Source organism: Dermacentor variabilis, chromosome 7, assembly GCF_050947875.1.
Source record: "Dermacentor variabilis isolate Ectoservices chromosome 7, ASM5094787v1, whole genome shotgun sequence".
NCBI lineage: Eukaryota > Metazoa > Arthropoda > Arachnida > Ixodida > Ixodidae > Dermacentor > Dermacentor variabilis.
Window position 1 is genome coordinate 155,180,193 of NC_134574.1, and position 19,817 is coordinate 155,200,009.

At 43.6% G+C, this 19,817-nt stretch overlaps 1 protein-coding gene across 1 annotated transcript in view; it reads left to right on the forward strand.

The window, feature by feature from the left end:
* Positions 1–19,009, forward strand: part of bsf (bicoid stability factor) — a 56,490-nt gene extending 37,481 nt beyond the window's left edge. The window contains exons 25-31 of the mRNA XM_075699758.1: positions 3,849–4,071; positions 6,075–6,344; positions 9,351–9,591; positions 11,127–11,195; positions 14,621–14,717; positions 16,497–16,645; positions 18,909–19,009. Of these exons, the coding sequence (XP_075555873.1) occupies positions 3,849–4,071; positions 6,075–6,344; positions 9,351–9,591; positions 11,127–11,195; positions 14,621–14,717; positions 16,497–16,645; positions 18,909–18,941 (1,082 nt within the window). The 3' untranslated portion in view covers positions 18,942–19,009. The remainder of the gene's footprint in view (positions 1–3,848; positions 4,072–6,074; positions 6,345–9,350; positions 9,592–11,126; positions 11,196–14,620; positions 14,718–16,496; positions 16,646–18,908) is intronic.
* The last annotated feature ends 808 nt before the right edge of the window (positions 19,010–19,817 follow it).

The window sequence follows — 19,817 nt, forward strand, 5'->3', positions numbered from 1 at the left end:
ACATCAGCACTTTTGGGATCAACCTCGGCAGTATCTTTGTTTGGCCACTATTTCTGCTGCAATCTCCAAGTCCGTCAATCGAAGCACTTTGAAACACTGTCAGTAAAAAAGTATTTAATGGCGTCTGCCAAGACGTCTATGAGTGAGGCCAGAGCGCACGCTGTTTGCGCGTCTTTGTGGATGCAAACCACCAGTCCTCGCAAGGCGCGGTAGGTGCAGGTCGCAGCACCGAGGAGGACTCAGGGTGACAAATGGAATGCGTTGTTGACGTTGTTGAACTAGCCAAGCCGCCGCATGCGTACGCCGCTACGTTCAAATGGTGCCCCCAGTGCAATCGCAGCAGTCGGGAACGTTCATTGTGCCACCGCGAGGGTGTTGAGGGTGTTGCGGGAAAGCTCACTGCCTGTCAACAGAGCGCACATGGTCTGGGGTGGCGGAGTTCGATACATCCATTTTACGTCCAGTCCCGTTCGAAGTAAAAAATTAAAAATGCATGAGGTTTTTCAGGTGACAGAAACTGTTCGATGTATACAATAATTCAATATATCCTTGTTCGATGTATCGAGGTTTGACTGTATTGGTTATAACGATGAGTCGACTTATGCATTAGGGCTATGAGAAAAAAAAAGTTTAACCTGGATGTAATGAAATTGACAAATGCTCAAAAGTTTTCGTTAAAAAGAGGTTTTTTTTTTATATGCAGTTTCAGCATGAAAATCCCCAAAAGAAGCGCACAAATTAACACATTAAACAAAGGGGGAACTGGAGGTAGACCTCACCCAAAACAGATTTACTTAGTGGGAAAAAACTTATTTTGCTCTGTTGGTTATTCCTGAGGGACAGCAACACTGAATGCTCGTAAGACATCAAAGAACACAAAGCTGCTCCATCATCATCTTGCGAGCCCATAACGTAGCACAAAATGCCAATGGAAATCGAGCACTTCCTTCGCAGAAGACAAAGCACGTGATGAATCGACCTCCGAAGATCCATCATCATCACTGTGATATCTGACACTTTCCACCGGCGGCTCATCAGACATCTCTTCGGCAGTGATAGCACAATCGTCCGGGGCTGCGCCATTCACGCACAGTGAAACCCAAGCTTCAGTGAGATCGGGTGGGCCTGAAGGTTCCTCCTCTCCATTGCCAGTTTCCACAACCTGAACCTCTTTTGTGATTGTAGACAGAGAACGAGATAGTATGCCAAATTTCGCAGCTACATCCTTCTTTTTCTTTTTTTTTTTCCCCTCTCTTGAAACAGCGTCCAAGATAGTCATTTTGTCTTGAAAAGTCAATATCTTATGTTTCTTTGTCGAGGCACTCGTCCTTGGAATTATGCACCAAAGTGACTCAATGCATGGACACAGGAGCTGACTCACATGCATGCACGGCATCAAAAATGAAGAGCGAACAACATGATGGCAATGAGGGGAGATGAAGGGACATCCTGACTCGCAAAACAGGGAAAGCTACAGCCACTTTTCTTCTAGTAGTGTCACCTTGTGTCAGGTTAACGAAGGGAAGCGCAGAGCCTTCTTCGACAGCCAAGGAATGTCACTGCCTGTGCACCTCCGGGAACCCGCAAGCTGCAGAAACGTTACTTAGAACGAGCAGCAGGAAGAAGTTTGAAGGGAGGAGGAAAGAACAACACGGCCGCGGCAGCAAGAATAGCATTGCCAGCTTTGCCAGTTTTAGGGAAACAGGGGGTGCCTCAATGCACACGCAGACGTGTGCAGACCAGCATTGTCCATGTTGTTGCTTCCTGCTCTGTCCGCCGGTGGCACTCTCCGCGCTCAGGAGATGCATGAAGCTGCTGCTCGCACTAAGATAACAAAATTTGGGGCAAAATCACGATGTGGTTGGCGAGGGGAATCCATTATATCAAGGGTGTCTCCCACTGCCACTTTGTTGCACAGAGGTCACAATACGTGTGCTTCTGTGGAGTAACGGCAGGGAATGGGAAAGCTTCGGAATATAGGGGAATTCGTTGTATGGAGGTTCATCATGGGCAGGTTTAACTGTATTACGATAAGTTATTCACTGCATATTGGATTTAACGAGTGAAATTTGGCCTTCTAGGTGGCGTTTTCCATGCACAAGAATTATGAAATTTCCATTGCTAAGTTCCCCTTAACGAAGACGGGCCGAAAAGTTTGTCTACATGAATTTATATCTGCTGCTGTTACTGAAAGTCACGAAGAGCATCACAAGTTGGCACAGCGTGCCACAAGATGGCACCAGCTGCTTCGCGTCCGCATCGTCGATTATATTGTGAGTGTCCACAAAATAGAAGAGAGAAAAAAAAAATCTAGAAGGGAACGGCACCTGCATTTTCTCTCTACAATCTTCCTCTCTCTCAATGCGCCATGGAAGCAGCAGTAGGTGCACCGACAAAGCTGTGTCGCTTGAGATGAAGCTGCAAATATTGCAAGACTCAAAGAAGTACGAGCTTGTGTAGATCATGAAAGATAGAACCAGTGTTCATGCTGATCAACGGTAAAGGCAGGCTTTCTGTGCCAGGTCAAAGCACGTTGCTATAATGATGAAGTAGGTGGTGCTCCAGTGGAGGAGTTTCTGAGTGCACATAGCAGATAATGCTGCCCAATTCTGCAAAGAGATATCCGATTGGGGCATATTTGTCACGACAGACGGTGGCATTGTGTGACGGAGGTGATGACAGTAGTGGCAGTGACAACAAAATTGACAATGGCCCATCTTTGACACTGATTCCGATATTTGCCCAAAGTGAACTGGCTTCGACCGAGCCGCACATTGATTTCATGCATGCTAAATTATAGCCGCTAGTGTACGTGCAGCAGGTGGACGTAATGCACACCGCAATTGTGAATCTAAAACTTCCGCAAAAGCAAGTGCAGATTTCTTATTCTTTCAGCACGCCTAACGCTTGACACGCTGTTTAGAGGTATAAATAGCTGTTCTATTTTTCACAGCCTACTTTCTACAATGTTGATTTCTTATGGTGACAAATTTGGTTTCAGAGCTACAAAGTTATGTTCAGCAGCGTTCAGCAGCTTTCTTCTTTTACGACAGTTACGATATAATGATGATCGGATTTTTCATTCTTTTTGATATCATTATAAGTGGACTGAACTGTACACACAAGTATGTACAGCTAAACCTTATTACGACGAAGCAGCACTCGACACAAACATATTTGTCGACTCCCAGTCGACAGTCGACTCAGTCGACATACATACAGTCACTCCCATTAATTCAACCTTTGCAAGACTTCAAAATTTGGTTGAATTAACATATTGTGGCAAAATCAACTAATTAAAATATTTATTATCGCTCGTAGTAATCTGTAATGCATTTCTGCTTCTTGCTCTTTGAACGTGACACAACTGGCCTGCCACAACGAGTGCTGACATGTTTAAACATTGCCGCAGCATTGAACTGAAAACAAAAGTAGTTTTGAAAGTTCTGAAAAGAAGAGTAAGGTAAAAGTGAAGAAAAATGGATTCATTCCTCGGGAGGCAGTAGCGCTGAATGCTGAATGTTTTGCGTTTTCAAGCCTTAGTAACTATTTCAGCGCATGGGGAGACGCCGGCGGTGGTTGAATTGACGGAAGTGGCATGCTTTCGCATTCAAACTGAAAAAATTTATTTCTTCCATAACCATTGTATGGTTGCTAGCCAGTAGCACTTTCCAGTGTATTCAAATTAAGCAAAAATCCGAGTTAACTGAGGTTGAGAGTCGACAGCATCTGATATTTACAAGCATAAAATCGTTTCTTGCGTATACCAAGAAGATAATTGCGATATTCCTTATAGCCCTGTTTGTTGTATCCGGATGTGACTGTAAAGCCTGTTCTGGGACATGCAGACGCAGCAGGGGATGCCGACCGTGCCCTGGAAGCCTGGGCCCAGATGCAGGAGGAGAATGAGCAGCCCAGCGAGCGTACGCTACGCCTGCTGGCCGCCTTGCTGCAGCGCCTTGGCCGCCCTGTACCCTTCACCGTGCCTACCGTGGAAGCGGGCGCGAAGCAGGACAATTTTGACACTCTACTTACCTCGGATCCGGATGCAGCTTTGGACCTCTGGCACAGGTGCGGCTATGTTTTACAAGCCTACTCGTGCATGCTTTGGTCTGAATGGGCTGCTCTGTTGCTTTGCCGCAACACAAGCACACCACTTTACAACAGGTTCTGCTGGCGGCAGCTGCATGTGAGCTGCTACACTGTGTCTGCCAATGGGGTGATAGTTCTGTGCCAGATCTGCAGGCCTTTTATCATACTTACTCTAAGGACAGCTGCAATTGTAATGTTAGAAGCAACTATTAAAGTGAAGCTTTCTTTGCCTACTTCCCCGGGTTTCGCTGTTTGCTGTGTCACCGAGAACAAGGTCTTGCTCAATAAAAAAGAAATACTGATTTGTCCAGTTGTGGGTTTCAAACTCGAGTCCCCTGTAGCATCAACCTGATGCTTTACTCATGTGCCGTTTCATTTTGCCTAATCGCCAGAGCTTCGCTTACAACAGTTCTCACTGTGCTTGTGATCTTCGTAACTTTTTGTGATGTTTGTGGGAAAGTAAAATTCTTTGAAATAATGTTATAAACGCAATTTTAATGCAACGCTGATGGCAGAAAGGCCACATTTCTCAATGACTGAGTTGCGGTGCAAGCACGGCCGCTTGAGAATAGCAGGGGCAGCATCCACTTCAGTTGACGTTTACACTGAGGTCATTGAAATTAGTTGAGGGCGCCTTCTAGATTGGCTCACTGCGAGGTACCCCCCAACCTTCGTGCAGAGGAGATAAAAAACGCTCTTCTGTGTACTGGGCAGCTATCAGCAAGCACGCATTGTTAATTTTCTTCCTACAGCATGGCACCGCATCTCTTGCTGACACTGCATATTAGAGCTGCTTTGCAACTGGCAAGCAGATGCACTCCACTGTGTGTTGATGACTTAGTACTACAGCAGAAAGTGACCACATGCCTGTAAGAGACAAGCCAGCCAAACAGGTGCAGTAAAGCAGTGTGATCGATTGCACTTCTGCAAACCACACGTGTCCACACCTTGCACTGCTGATACACAGTGACATGGCACAACAGAAATCCTAGTTGCACGTGCCCACCCTAAACGATCTTGTATGTAAGGCATTGCAACATGAAGGAAGCTTCTTGGAAGCTAAAGAAGCAGCTCACTACAGCCAGCTTCTTTACATCTTAGCTTTTCAGAAGGGGTGTGCAAATAATCAAAAGTTTCGAATACCAGCGAATATGCTTTGGGTCAAATTTTCAGTGCTGGGAATTTTGAGATTATTCAGGGCAAGCTAATATCAATATGAAAACATACAACCCACAGTTTCAGTTTCAGTGAGCAATTAAGTTTGCCATTGACACGGCTTATTGCCAAGGCAAAGCCTCCGTAGGGCCACTGTGCTGCCCACCGGTTTTTCAATTGGTGAAGTTTTAGATCTCACAAGACGTGTTGCTCGATATTTTGCATCAGTTGGGCCATGGTAGCCTCTGTTCAGTGTGGCAGAATCATAGTTTGGCATGCTCACTCGCAAGTACAATGGCTCATACTCGCTTCAAACTCATTTCACTGACGTGAAATAGAGCGTTAGTGGGTGACAGGAGATGTGAATGGACATGGCTATGGACTGGAATGAGTGCATTTAAATCTTAGTCGACGTAAAAACCGGAGTGAGTGGCAGTTGTCGTGAGAATGGACCAAAGCCAGTGACGGTGAGTATGATTGGACATGAGTGACTCTCGACGAGTGTGAATGGACATGAGTATGTATGTGAGAGAGCGTGATTTGATGCTGGCAAGTGTGAACGAAAGTGGCTGGGATTGCAAGCGAGTGTTGATGAGTTTGAATGGGCATAAGTAGGAACGTGGGTGAATGCTGTCAACTCTGAGTACATGTGAGAGTGAGTGAGTGCATAAGCCTGCAGAAAAATATTGGCGAGTGAATATGAACGAATACAGGCTTATACTGCCGACCTATGGACAAAGTTTAGTCTGCTTGTCTATACACTACCATGTCAAGCAAAAAAAAAAGAGAGAGAGAGAATGAAGATGCTTGCTTGCATTGTACTGCAGGGGCCAAGTGTCCGGCAGGCAGAAGGGCTTCCAGTTGTTGCAGGCGCTTACTCGACAGGGCCGCACCCGGGAGGCCCTCCGGCTTTTGGATCAGCTTCTGCAGACTTCTCAGCCAGTTGCCATGTCTGCCCGAGCTGTGCGACCCCTGCTCCAGCAGCTGGCCAGTCTGGGCGAGGTGGAGTCCCTGACCAACCTGCGCTCGCAGCTGCCTGAACGCCTGCTGCGGCAGCTGTCCTATGACAACCTGCTCTGCAACGCTTACGTGCACAGGTCAGGTCGAATTGGGGGGCACAATTAAGCAAATTGCCATTGACATATAGCCATCGTGCCGAGAGCTGCCTTGTAACTTGATCATGGTAGTAAAACAAGGTGGCTTGGTTTTTATAAGTACAGTTGACTCCTGTTACTTGGACCATCGCAAGACCGCAAGTTTTGGTTGAATTATCTGAAAGCTCCTATTAACAAATGGCAGCACAATGAATGGAATCAAATCTGTTTTATTGCTTGTAGTAGTCTGTCATCATTTACAGACTACCTCAAGGCAGTAGTACAGTAACTATACAAGTCTTCGCCGGCCAGTGGCCCACAGACCACAACATTATCGGCAGCGGTGACAAAAATTGTGAAAAGAGACATTGCCCAGGGCACAACGCAAGCCGTCATCATCGAAAGAACCAGTAGCGCTGTCTGCTGAATTTCTTGTATCTACAAGTTTTTCATTACCACTGCGTTTGAGGGGGAGCCACTGTTGCCGACCTAACCAATGCGACATGCTTTCGCGTTCGAACTAAACAAGTATGTATGGATTCTTTGCTGGACTTTCTAGCACGTAATTGAGGTTGAATTAACGGGAGTCGACTGTACTAACTTGGTACTGCCACAACCAAGCTCTAAATGCGCAACAGTTTTCCTTGGCATCCAACACTGCGACGTTCCTTTGCTGCTGAAGTCAGAGTTTCCTAGAAAAATACGAACAACTTTCTGCGGCTATGAAGGGAAAGCTGCGGGGGCAGATCTTCCACACATGTGTTAACGTGCCAAGTAGTCCACCAGCATTTGACAGTTCTTTTGGTTGCTCGGAACAGGCGGTGAACCGACGCAGCTTCTATGTGTGATGGTTTTGCGTTTGCCCAAACGCGGAAAAGAAAAGCCGCAAAATAAGTAAAATTTTACATTCAGTGGTGCGTTTTCTTATTTGACTGTTGCTAATAAGGTGATTATGCTTTCTTTTCACCAGGTTAAACTAACGTGGATGAAAACACGGGACTCTTTTCAGAAGCGCTCTCACTTGTGCGCGCTTTGCCTCCGTAGCTTTCCCTTCATAGCCACAGAAACTTGTCCGCGAGTATAGAAGAGGAAACTCTGGCGCTAGTGTCTATGAGAGCTGCTATCATGGTGGTTCAGCCAACACAGAAAGGGTACATAGATTTGCCTAGCGTTTGTCCTTCTGGATTGAAATGGCTTTGTGGCTTCGCAAAGTGATAATTCTTAACAAAATATTACATTACAAATGCAAAAATTTGGAATGATTATGCTGTGCACAGGGACTGATTGCCTTGGTTTGCTTAAGATAGCGTGAGTACTTGGATATTTATAAAGATAAAGTGCAATAAATAATGTCACAAGAACATTTGGAAGCATGAATACGAAGACTAGACATATCTGTATACTAAACTAACCATCATTTCACGTGGTAGCTGAATGGTTGCAGCACCAAACATATGGGAAGCTCTATGGGTTCAGCAACTGGACAACCATGTGTCATGTCTGTACAGTTTCCGCATCAGTCAGTATAGCAAGCATCTGTTTACATTGTCATCACTGGAGGCGTCATTGTCACAGCTGTGTCAAGTTTGTTGTGATAACTGCAATACTGGAACCACACAGTGGAAATCCCCACTCAAGTAGACAAGGTTGGAGTATGGTGACTAGTTTGGCTGGCTGTGCTCACCATGGTTTTGTGACTTGTTGGACCTGTACCACGGGGGTGTGTTGCAGGTGTCTGCCTCATGACCACTGCTAGCCTTTTAGCTGTTGTCAGGCTTGCCACATGTAAGTGGCACAAGCCTATTCTGATGTTAGGGAGTTCAGTATAGTATGTCCATAATCTGCCTGAGTGGTTTCAATATATATAATAGAGGTGTGCGAATACTTAGATGACACCAAATCAAATCGAATAGTGAATTTTCAAATATTTCAATTCTTGAATTGTGTATCTACTGTTCGGTATATTGGATTCAGATGTCCACGCAGTGCCATGTGTCGCATGTGCCATAGATCCCCTCCTGGCCAATGCCACCCAAGCGAGCATTTCACTTCATTTTTTTGGCACAAACGGAGCACCCAGTGCACCGTGGACCCATTGCGCTGCGTCGGCTGGGGCCACCTAGAGCTGGTCCTGAGTTGACAGGACTGATCAAAATGATAATGTGACACAGACCGGGTGAACGGTGGACATGGGGTAACAAGCATTGTGCAAGCTTGGTGTGACTCTCCAGATTTGAGATTCCTTGACGCCGATTCTGACAATGAAACGGCGTGAACGTTACATGCTGTTTACCGTCGGCGCCGGCTACACGCAAGCTATAGATTGAGTCATATGATGCGCAGTCCTTTCGTCTTTCGCACAGATTGACCTTAAGATAAGGTAAAGTTGGTTTAGCCCTTCTGTATTTTAAGAACTGGAAAGGAAAACTCTCTGTGCAAAAAATAAAAGATTGCTGCAAAACACAGGTCCACTATTAAACTGAGAACCTCATTGGTATTCAGTACTACAGAACGTCACTAATTCGTTAGTCTCAGAGGGGGGGAAAAACGATCCTATTGAACAGCAATTCTACTGACAAATAATATGTATTTTCAAGACTTTGATACACTAGAACCGAGCTGTAATCAGTGCTGGCATACTGATTTGGTGTTCCCTATATCAGAGTAGACCCTACTGCATATCTTGATTTCTATGTACCCAAGTTACTGATAGTTTGCAACACACATTTTATTCAGTGCTAGGAGACTCCAGAGAATGTGCAGCACTGTACTTTCTTGCTCAACATTTCTAAGCATTAGATATTGCGAAAAATTCTCTGATATTCGACCCATTTTTTTTTTCTTGATTTGATTCTATGTTCAGTATGAAATCCACTATTCAGTATTTGCACACCTATAATATATAAGGTTTTAAATGCATGTACTTCACAACGCCAAACCATGAATGTAACTGCGTGCTCATAATATGACCGTATCCACTCAGCCGCATCCCTCGTTCTGCTACTGCAGTGGACGAGCAGGTGACCTGCTGTCACAGCTGGAGAACGCACCGAGTGAGTGGGTGTCTGGTGGACGCTGTCCATTTGGCGGTCTCGTGGGGCTCCTTACACGCCACCCCGAGATGGCCGGCCGAGTGGAGGCGTTGGGCCGCACCTACGGCACGGAGCACGACTGCTGGGTCCCCCTGAACGCTCTGTGGTCGCATCGGGTGCTTCAGCAGGACTACGCAGGGGCGGACCAATTGCTCAAGGTACTCATCCTGCTGGCGATGAGGGCACTTGCTAGGAAGGAGGCAGGTTCGCGACCTCTAGTAAAGACCCTTTTGGTAATTGTAAAGCTAGCTTTTCCGCAAAGCAGTTTGGCCAACTAATGCTGGCATAGTCATATTTGTAAACAGCATGCACAATTGTAGTTGGCTTGTATATTATGAAACAGAAAATGTAGCTGTGTCTCTCGTGATGAAACCGCACACAAGAGACAAGCCCCAGCATGTGTAACAAGCACTTGGTCTTCATTTGACCAATGAGCAGGGCCACCAGCGCACGTGTGTAGTGCAAAGAAGTGTACTTGAGAATAATGAAAAGGGTCTATAATGTTGCTCTCAGTGAAGAACTGGGGCTGGCATTGTTTCGTGAACAGTGCATTTGGCAGTCAATAACTCACTCCCACCTGCATATTGTATGCTCCTTACCATGCACTGCATGGTCAAGTCGTGGTGCATTCAGCGATTGGTATTTCACCAATAAGTGGCAGCGTGGTCCTGGAAAAGACCTGGGAAAGTTACTTCATATATAGTGAGCGCGCCATGGAAGATAAAGGCTCAAATAACACTATGATGGTGACTTTCAACTGTGTTCATTTGCATTGTACAAGTCACATAAACACAGGTGTGCGTGCTAGAAGAGAGAATAAAAAACAGTTTAAGGTGTCAGATTGACTGAGTCAAACGAGGACAAGACAAATATAGCATGGACGCCAACTACCCACTAATCTTCAATTAGAGATGCACACGCATTTTTATGTGCATCCAGCTTACACCGTCGCTACGGGTGACCAGCTAGATCAGTTCCAGGTACTGTCAATTTGAATGTGCAAAAGTTCCACCTGAATTATGAAGCTTTACAGTTGATTCAGTAAATGGTCAGCCAATGAAAATTTTCTGATTGGTTTTATTTATTTGAACCTAGCAATTAGTAGCTTATCATTGTCACTTGCTGCACTTTTGTACTTTGTTGTGATTTCGTAACTCCTGCCATCTATAATGCCTCTGGCCCTGAGGGTATATCATGGATAAATATGTAAAAATTGTGCGGATACCATTGATGATGATGGTATTGTAAGCAAATAGCATATATTTGCTGCAGTGAGAATATTTATGTTGCATTTGTTGTTTCATTAGGTTATTCTGTAGACGACAGAGCCATTAACCAGCACATATATAGCATTAGCATAGGTGGACAGCAAGGGCATCTTGGAGAGCTATATAGTTGGCATCCGACGATTAATGCACCAAAAAGTTTGAGTTTCGAGCGCACAAGCCCGATGTGTTGATCACTAACCTCCGACCACCAATCTTTGGCCCCCAACTGCCGACCAAGAAGAAAATCGAAAGAGCAATAAAGCAATTCACTTACTACAGTCAAAGCATGACAATTTATGGTTGATTTAATAAAATAAACCATGAACTGTCACAATTTCATTGTGTGGTGCCTGCCACCCATAGCTGCTGAAATGCAGAGATTCCTTGCTGAAGCTAGATTCGGCTGGTTGTTGCGTTTCTTGCAGGAGTTTCCACAGCTGGGCCCACAGCTCCTGTTTGTGCCGGTGATGCACGAGTCCAGGGACAAAAAAGATGTGAGAACTCGTCCACCACGTTATCCCCCATTCCAGCTTTGTGTGCACAATTGTACATGCCTGAGGTAGTGCCTCAGAAGCAAGAACACTCCTTTAAGTAACAAGATTCAAGATGTGTAGCGTTCATCTTGAAGCACTTCCAATTAGACCTGTGCTTCAAGTTGTAATAAGTCTTTTTATTAGAATTTATTGGAAAGAGACAATTTCTATATCTATATCAAAGAGCTATATCTCGGGCCCAACTCCGACGCGGTCTATTCGAGTACATGCAAAACACAAAAACGCTTTTCTGAGATAACCCCTAGCCCAATTTTAATGAAGTGTGTTGCATTTGAGAAAGAAAGTTAAGTTCTAGTGACTGTTGGAAGCAGATGTTAGATTTAGGGCCTGAATTTTGTTGAAAAGAATTTCGAAAATTTGGAAGTTCGAAAAAAATGGAAGCACGAAGTTTACAAATTAATAGCTTGCCATCAAGAACACTGTAAATGGCATTCATTAGATCATTCAAGACGGACAAATTCAGTATGTCAATTTATAGGTTACGTGTATTTCTTACGTTGTTTACAGAGATTCTGCAAAAGCCATATTTCCATATTACTAAATTTTTTGAGATTCATGTGTAACATATCAATTTTGTCCACTTAAGATGTACTATTAGATGCAATTCACAGAACTGTGATATCATTTTTCATTGCTGAGTTATGGAGTTGTAAACTTATTAGTTTCATTTTCTGAAAATTTGTGATTTTTGCCAATGTTTAGTAAAAGAAATTGACGACCTAAATCAAATATTTGAAATGAACAGTCACTAGATTTTAAGTTTTTCTTTTAGCCCTTTGAGGGTCAAATTATTTTGAAAAAACCTTTCCCAGGTGGCCAAATTACTTTATTGCAGATCTTGAATGTACAAGATGTATAAAGTCGGGAATAAATAGTACAAAAAAATTAGGAACCGTATTTTGGTGTAGGCATCACTCAGAACTGCAAAATGTTCAATAGTATTTCAGAGTGTGGTACTCCTTGAAACACGCGTCTCCGCACAGCGCCTTATCGCAGTCTGCACACCTAAAATGCATGTATGTTCTTCTCTTGGAGCGACGAGTTGTGTTGGCGCGTACATGACATCTCTGCTTACGGCTGCCTTGGGCAGAGGTCTGAGGCACCCTCTCGCATAAGCGCATTGCCGCAGAGAGCGAGAATACCTCGTGAGTGGCGGTGATAAACAAGCTAATAGCAGCGCCAATCAAGATAGAAATCAGCTTCCACTGCTCCTGCAATAGCGTGCCGACAAAGAGAAAAATCACGTTTCACGCGCCTCCGTTGCGATCATGCGGAGGAACCGAAACCGCAAAAGCGCATTGTCGCTGAGAGCGAGAATACCTCACGAGCGGCAGTTATAAACAAGCTAAGAGCAGCGCCAATCAAGATAGAAATCAACTTCCACCATTTCTGCAAGAGAGTGCCGACAAAGAGAAAAATGACGCTTCACACACCTCCGTTGCGATCACGCGGCGAAACCGAAACCGCAAAATGGGTGTTGCTGCAGTCTGCCCGACGCGCTGAAGCTAGAAATCAGTTCTGTTTATCTCCCCAAGAAGGTAGCACAAATTTCAAACGCTTCTTGTAAGTCCTAAGAGGTGGCAGCATCTCCCAGTGAGCACGCATCGTCATTATGGCGCGAAATTTCAAACGGAGGGTCGAAACCGTACCCGTACGGCAAAGACCTTGCGGGACAGAAAACCACCGCCATACATGTACGGCAAAAACCTTCAAAGGGTTAAATGCAACAAACCTCGTCAAGTTTGGTGGAGTGGTTGTCGAGAAAAACGAGTTCTCCTTTTACATGTATTTAGATAGGAGCGCCCGAGCTAAACCTTCCTCTTAAGCATGAAACTCTTGTAATTCAAGTCCATTATGAGCTAGAACACTGAAACTTTCATGCTCTGTGGGCAATATAAGCAGAAATATGAGCACTTAAGTTTGCGCAAAATCGTAAAAAAATTTCTATACTCTTCAGTAAAATTTTTCCTAATTTATGTGACATATCTTGCCATACGTTTATTCAAGAATAATATATTTGGAAAGTGCATTTCTTTAGCTTTATATTGATGTTTACTTTGTTATTGTGACTATGGTGTATATATTGTTACCAAGCGCAGCCACAGAGAAAGCTGAGGACAGTAGAGAAGGCTTCAACGCCTCCTAATGTTGCGCACACTGGCCTCCATCTTTTATGCCAATGAATGCTTTGTAAATACGCTGTAAATATATTTAGACCCCTTTTATTTCCATAGCAATATTATTCAATAAAAAGTCATCACTAAAGCATTAAAGGACAGCCATTTATTCATGCCGAAGAAAGAGTTAAGAGGAGGTCATTACATGTACATTATACACATGCACTCTGAAGAACCGTACAATGGAAAACATCCAAGTTCGAATGCCGTGCAAAGGCTTGTAGCCTTGGCTGGGCTGCTTAAATATTGTGAAAGAGTACAGAATGCCAGTGCTTAGTTTGTTTTTGAAACTTGTGTACTTTTACGCTACTACGTAATAGAGATAAGGACTTTAGTGATCACATGAGAAAAATGATTGAACGTGCTTTTTCAAAAAATTCCAATTATATTCTGGGGTTTTACATGCCAAAACCATGATCTAATTGCGAGGCACGCCGGAGTGTGGCACTTTGGATTAATTTCCACCATCTGAGGTTCTTTAGCATGCACCCATTGCACGGTACGCGAGCGTTTTTTTACATTTCGCACCCATCGAAATGTGGCCACCGTGGCCAGAATTTGATCTCGTGACCTCATTCATACCTAGCAGCGCCACATCATAGCCGCTAAGCCACCTCAGCAGGGTTGCACTTTTCCAGACAATTCGTAACTTGTGTTAAAGGTGCAACTGAACAAAAGTTGATGTAATTAAATTTATTTTTATTGAATTGATTTTATTTCACAGCAGGCATGGTTTTAGAAAAACATATCAATAAATGGTAGTTAGGTTGTCTACTTTTGAAGTGCCCAGTAGTATACCTGCCAACTTTGCAGATTTGGACTTCTTCAAATTTACAAATGGCTTGTCTGGCTTTCCTAAAAGTGAATTCTACTTGCGAAGTACTTTTGCTCCTCAGTCTCGCCAGAGTCACTGAGTCTAGCAAGTTTATTGAAGCTAGGTTTATGAGAAGCAAGTCTTGCTTCTAGCAAGTTTATTCATGCAAGTTCCTGAAGCAAGTCGAGTCGGAAACTTCAACATTTCTATGTTCACAGCATTGCTGGTAGAAAAGTATCAGTGTAGCATGCAACACTGCTACTTTCTTTTAAACTTTACCTTTTAAATGCTCTCATAAGGCTTCGTTGTCAGCTGCAAGCTTTCTGTGTGCTCCGATATTGTATAGCACAGTGTTGACCTCCTTTGTGTTTCAGGAAAGCATGGCTCGCTACCTGGCAGATACATTGGCTGCTCATGGCGGCTCCCCAAGGAGCCAGGCCGTTGCACAAAGCAATTTGATCCGTGTTCTCGGTGAGTGAGCTTTACAGCACTTCCCTGTTGGGGGGCAGGCTTGAAAGATGTGGCCTTGCATGCTGATCGTTTTTGTCTTTTGGATAGCTAAAAACCAGCACTGGCTTAGTTTAGTCTAGTGAAGCATTCTTTCCCAGATTTCAAGATGAGTAGACAACTCACCCTCAAGTGGTAGCCGAACCCACATCTTACTTTTAACATTCCCATAACCGCACACGTCTTGTAGCAACATGATCCGCATGACGCCTGCAGTTAACGGGATCTTCCACATCCACTGCCATGGCTATTGACAGGCGCTAACTAGCACTTCTAGGACTGATCTTGTAAATGTACCCAAATGTTTAGGAAATTGAATGGTAAGATGGCTGCTGCAGTAGCCTAATTAGTAGAGTGTGGCACACATAATGCGAAAGATGTGTGTTTAGCACCCACATGTGGCAAGTTGTTTTAGTTTATTTAGTTTAGCATGAAAGATGTTTTATGTCAAGCTCTATAGAAAATCTGTGCCATGTACATACATCACGGAACCAGTATCACATAAATCCATGAGATGGCGATGCTTTGCCGTTTTATGCCTACCTAATGGTTAAGAAAATAGGCATAGAAAGGATAGGAAGGTTCAATTTATTAACGGAATTGTGCTCTTCATGAGATATATTTGTTCCAGTGAGGATATTTAGGTATCATTTGCTTTATCACTGAGTAATTTTGTAGACAGCTTGGCTGGCAGCTTCGACACCTATGAAAGTAGTTAAGATTGTAGTGCTTGGAAGTGTCTTGCGGTCATACTTTGCCATTTTGCGCCTGCCTAATAGGAAGGTTTGCTTTATTAAAGGAATTGTGCCCTTGATGACATGTATTTGTTCCAATGAGGATATTTAGGTATCATTTGTTTTATCACTGAATAATTTTGTAGAAAAGATGGCCGGCAGCCTGGACACCTTTAAGAGTAGTAAATATAGTAGTGCTCGGAAGTAGTAAATATAGCAGTGCCTGGGCATTGGCATTCCTCACGCTTTTTTTAACGTAAACGGTCACCGCTTAGTGGCACTGGAGCCACTCATCTTTGAACATAGGTATGGGTGGATGCGCGCAATGCTCTAATGATGCAGTTTCGCCGCATGCGTGCTCGCCATTACGTCGAATATGCCTGCGATGCCTGGTAGCCTTCGGGATTGTGTTTACGCTGCATGGCAGCCCAGGTCTCGAGTGCTTGCTATCGCGATGATTGCTTCACCCTTCTAGCAAAATTGTAATGAATAAAAGACTGCATATTTATGGACTTGTATTTGTCAATGTATAGCGAAGTTGCCACTGCCTCCTGGAATGCATGTTTTACTTTCATGTTATGACTGATTCCCCTGAAAGAGGGATCAACCAATTTTTCATTTTATCCACTTTTATTTCCCCTTGTTTATTATTATTCCTACATTTCAATTAAACATAACAGTTAATTTTCCTATGTTACGTTATGATTTTAGGTGCTATATTACAGATTATTGCAATAAGAGGGCTCACAACATTCGGATGACAACATGGCCTCCGGTTGTGAGCAACATGCTACATCACTTGAAAGGGCATCCATCAGAACGTAGCGTAAAGATCCACTTTCTTCACAAGTCTTCTGGCACAAGCGCCACGAGGCGCTTGTGCCAGGAGAAATTCTGGTGCTTCTGCCAGAATTTACGTTCCGGCAGAACATGAATTTGCACCGTCATGGTGTACCTTGCACTTCTCACACCAAAATTTAAACAAACTCTATGTGTCTGTGTATATCAGCGTTGCAGGGTAGCGTGGATGAGGCCCTCAAGCTGCTGCAGGCAGCTGACGAGTCGAGCATATCCCCATGGGCGTTGGTTACGTTGCGGGATGCCTTGGAGGCCGCCGGCAAGCCTGTGCCATTCCAGGTGCCTCAGTTACGGCAGCAGGTACGGTAGGCCTCAATTGGTTCCCCTCCCTGAAACACCATTCCTTGAAACCTGAGGCATGCATTTGAATGAGTGTGGCGCCTTTCGTAGAATGTGTCCTCCATGGAAAGTTTTGACAAGTGAAGGACTTTATATGAACAGTTATTTACCTGCATTATATTTTGTGGCCTTTAGTTCACTTGTGTATTTTCTTTACACGTAATGATTTTTGTTTTCCGCATATTTTATGTACAGAAGTGTTGCTGTACGTGCCTACTTCTTAATACTTGTAACTATCCCTTTTTTGTGTGTCTTTGTGCATTGTGTCATTTTGGGGGTGAATTGGCACCTTGTCATGCTTTTTTGCCTTTTCGCCACTCCCCTAGGTGCCTGTACAATTTTCTTTTATTGTTGCCTGACATAAGCTTCAACTCCAACTAACACACATCCAATTTTCACAGCCAGGAATGATAAATGTAGTGCCATTGGTTATCCACTGGCCAGTTTTTCATGGCAAGAGAGAGAGATAGTGATGGTTATTTTATTCTCATATGGAAAAAGGAAATATTGAATCCAAGCCACAGTGGACTGGGTGTTGCTCGATAACAGTGTCGGAGGCCGCCTTATCACAGTTAATATCTATGCACTATCCAGCACTATCCAGCACTATCTATGATTGCATTTGAAGGGCCACATTTCTTAAATGTCTTGCACACCGCAGTAGCCAAGGAAACTTGTGGAGTGGGCCTAAAACTACTGCAGCTTCGACAGCTGCAGTGATGCATGTATTGGATGGGATAACAGAAATTTTTTATGCTGATGCAGTTTTCATTTGCACTCGAATGTAACAAGCATGTTATTTATTCGTAAATTTTTTTTCGGAAAGACAGAGTGCATCAGAATTAAGATATCTTACTGGGGAGGGGGGGGGGGGTCTCAATGTGCTTACTTCCTCAAACCTCTCTCTCTCTAGTCATCTGTACCACGACGTTTATGGGAAACCTTTTAAGGTTGGCCTTGTAAGCCTGAAATCTTCTGGGCAAGAAAACACAGCAACATGGTAGTACAAACAAGTAGAAGGGCATTTATTGCTTCTTGCACTCAGATAAGTACAATCACAAGGGGGGAAGTGGAGGGGGGGTCCATTTCTTTTTATTTCAAGGAAATTTTTATATATCGTACCAGAAAAACAACGTATATTGAAACCAAGCTTATTTATTCAGCAAGTGCCTTTGTTTGAGCGCGAGAACATTTTAACGAGACGTGGTAGAAATTGTGGCATGCAATCGCATAATATTAGAAATTTTAAAGTGTGTAAAAAAAGATTAATGATATTTTCTGTGCCTTCATATTTCTTACACCTTTACTTGTAAATGAAAAAAAATAAAGAAATCAGTTAATTGCAGAAGCTGGCAGCACAAACGAAAAGTGACAAATTTAGCTCAAACTCTGTAGCTTGCCAAACCTTTCAATTTGGACGCATTATCTGTTTTTGTGGATGTATCAACTCGGCCAAGTCTTATATTGTCACTTTGTAGTGATGGTACAGAATAGAACTGCCAAAATTCCAAGTCAAAAATTGAGATCTTTATTGGATGAACTTGTGCCCGGCAAAACAAGCAGCACTCGGAGTACTATGATAGTGGCTAACCCAGTCCGTCATCGAAATTTGATCTACGAGTCAAATGTGTCGGCCATTCATACATGACTTATTGTACATTCCAGCATAGTCGCTGGTGCTCACATATGTTCCAGAATGTACAGCACTTTTCACTTTGCACACGTAATCTGATTAGACAAGGTTCTTCGCTCTAGCATCGACGACAAGATTTAAAAAAGTTTCGATACATGAATACGCACCTTTCGCCGAAGAAAAGCTTGGTAGCAGTGGTTAGCTGGTGAGAAACAGTCTCCAGAAAAAGAAGCAAAAGAATGTATGCATGTCAGTATTTCGAGGTTCCGCAAGCATTTACCATTTGGCTTGACACGGAGCAGCCTGTGAGAGCCACTGAATATTGCCCTCCATGCTATGGGGAATGTGGCCAGGCACCTTTTCTGATTTTTTGACACGATATCCACATCCAGGGCAATCATTCAATTGCTTAGCATGGAATACGTTTCCATGGACATAACTTTTTCTTATCAGTGTCCTGATGTATAGGTGTTCTTTGAACTCAAGGTGGGAAGCAAGCATTATACACTGAACATGCGCAGTATATTTTTGCGATGTTGCCTCTACATCTGCCTCTTGAGGAGTATCTGAAGAGTGTCTTTGCTTGTGCAGGAGGAGCAGCAACAGGACCATGTGCAGCAGTAGGACACACCCTGTACCCAGCCATTATGTACATAGATCTAGTCGATTAAAACATTGTTCATTCAAAGGTGTCTTGTGTTATGGTCAGTGGCAGCCTTTGGCTCTTATGAACACTGTGGTGTCCTCACAATTTAATTTTCATGTGTGTGTTGATGCTTTTGTCCATTAGTCAAAATTTGCATTCCACTTGAACGTATGTAATTGCATTTTAATTTTTGAAGACTGCACTCACTGGCCAGCATTCAATGGGCACCACATTGGCATTGCAGTAAAGACACCCACTAAACACGTCATGCTGCTTTGACGTCTTGCATGAGCGCTGGTAGCGATGCGAGCAAAAACCCACGATGAAATGTGCCATAACTGCAGTAAAATTTCAATGATGCAAGCTTCTCTGGACTTTGCAAAATATTAACACCATTTGAAGGTTGTGAGCTCCGTAACGAACCGCAATCATAGCACCAAAGTGAAGGTAGGACATTCTTGTTTATACATAATATATTGTGGTTACTTTCAGTCGAAGTAGTCCCATTATGGCTTCCTAGACCTTTATCTTCTCAGTGTTGTGATGTGCTAGATGCATCAGGAATGCACAACTTTGCATTCATTTATTCATTTCATTCCCAGTCGCTGAACACCACAGTAAGTGTTTCGCGAGCATCATGGAAGACCCAAGATATTGGATGTCTTCACAACTGCACACTTCGGCCTTACTCCTCTTCTACCTGGGAGGTGTCAAGGCAGCTCACAAACTCTTATCATCCATCGTACTTTCATCGATTTACTATCATCCATCATATTATTAAGTACAAACTGTACTTAATGCATTTTGGCCAGGGCTCTTTCAAAATGTGCATTGTCCAGAAATTCTGGTCGACT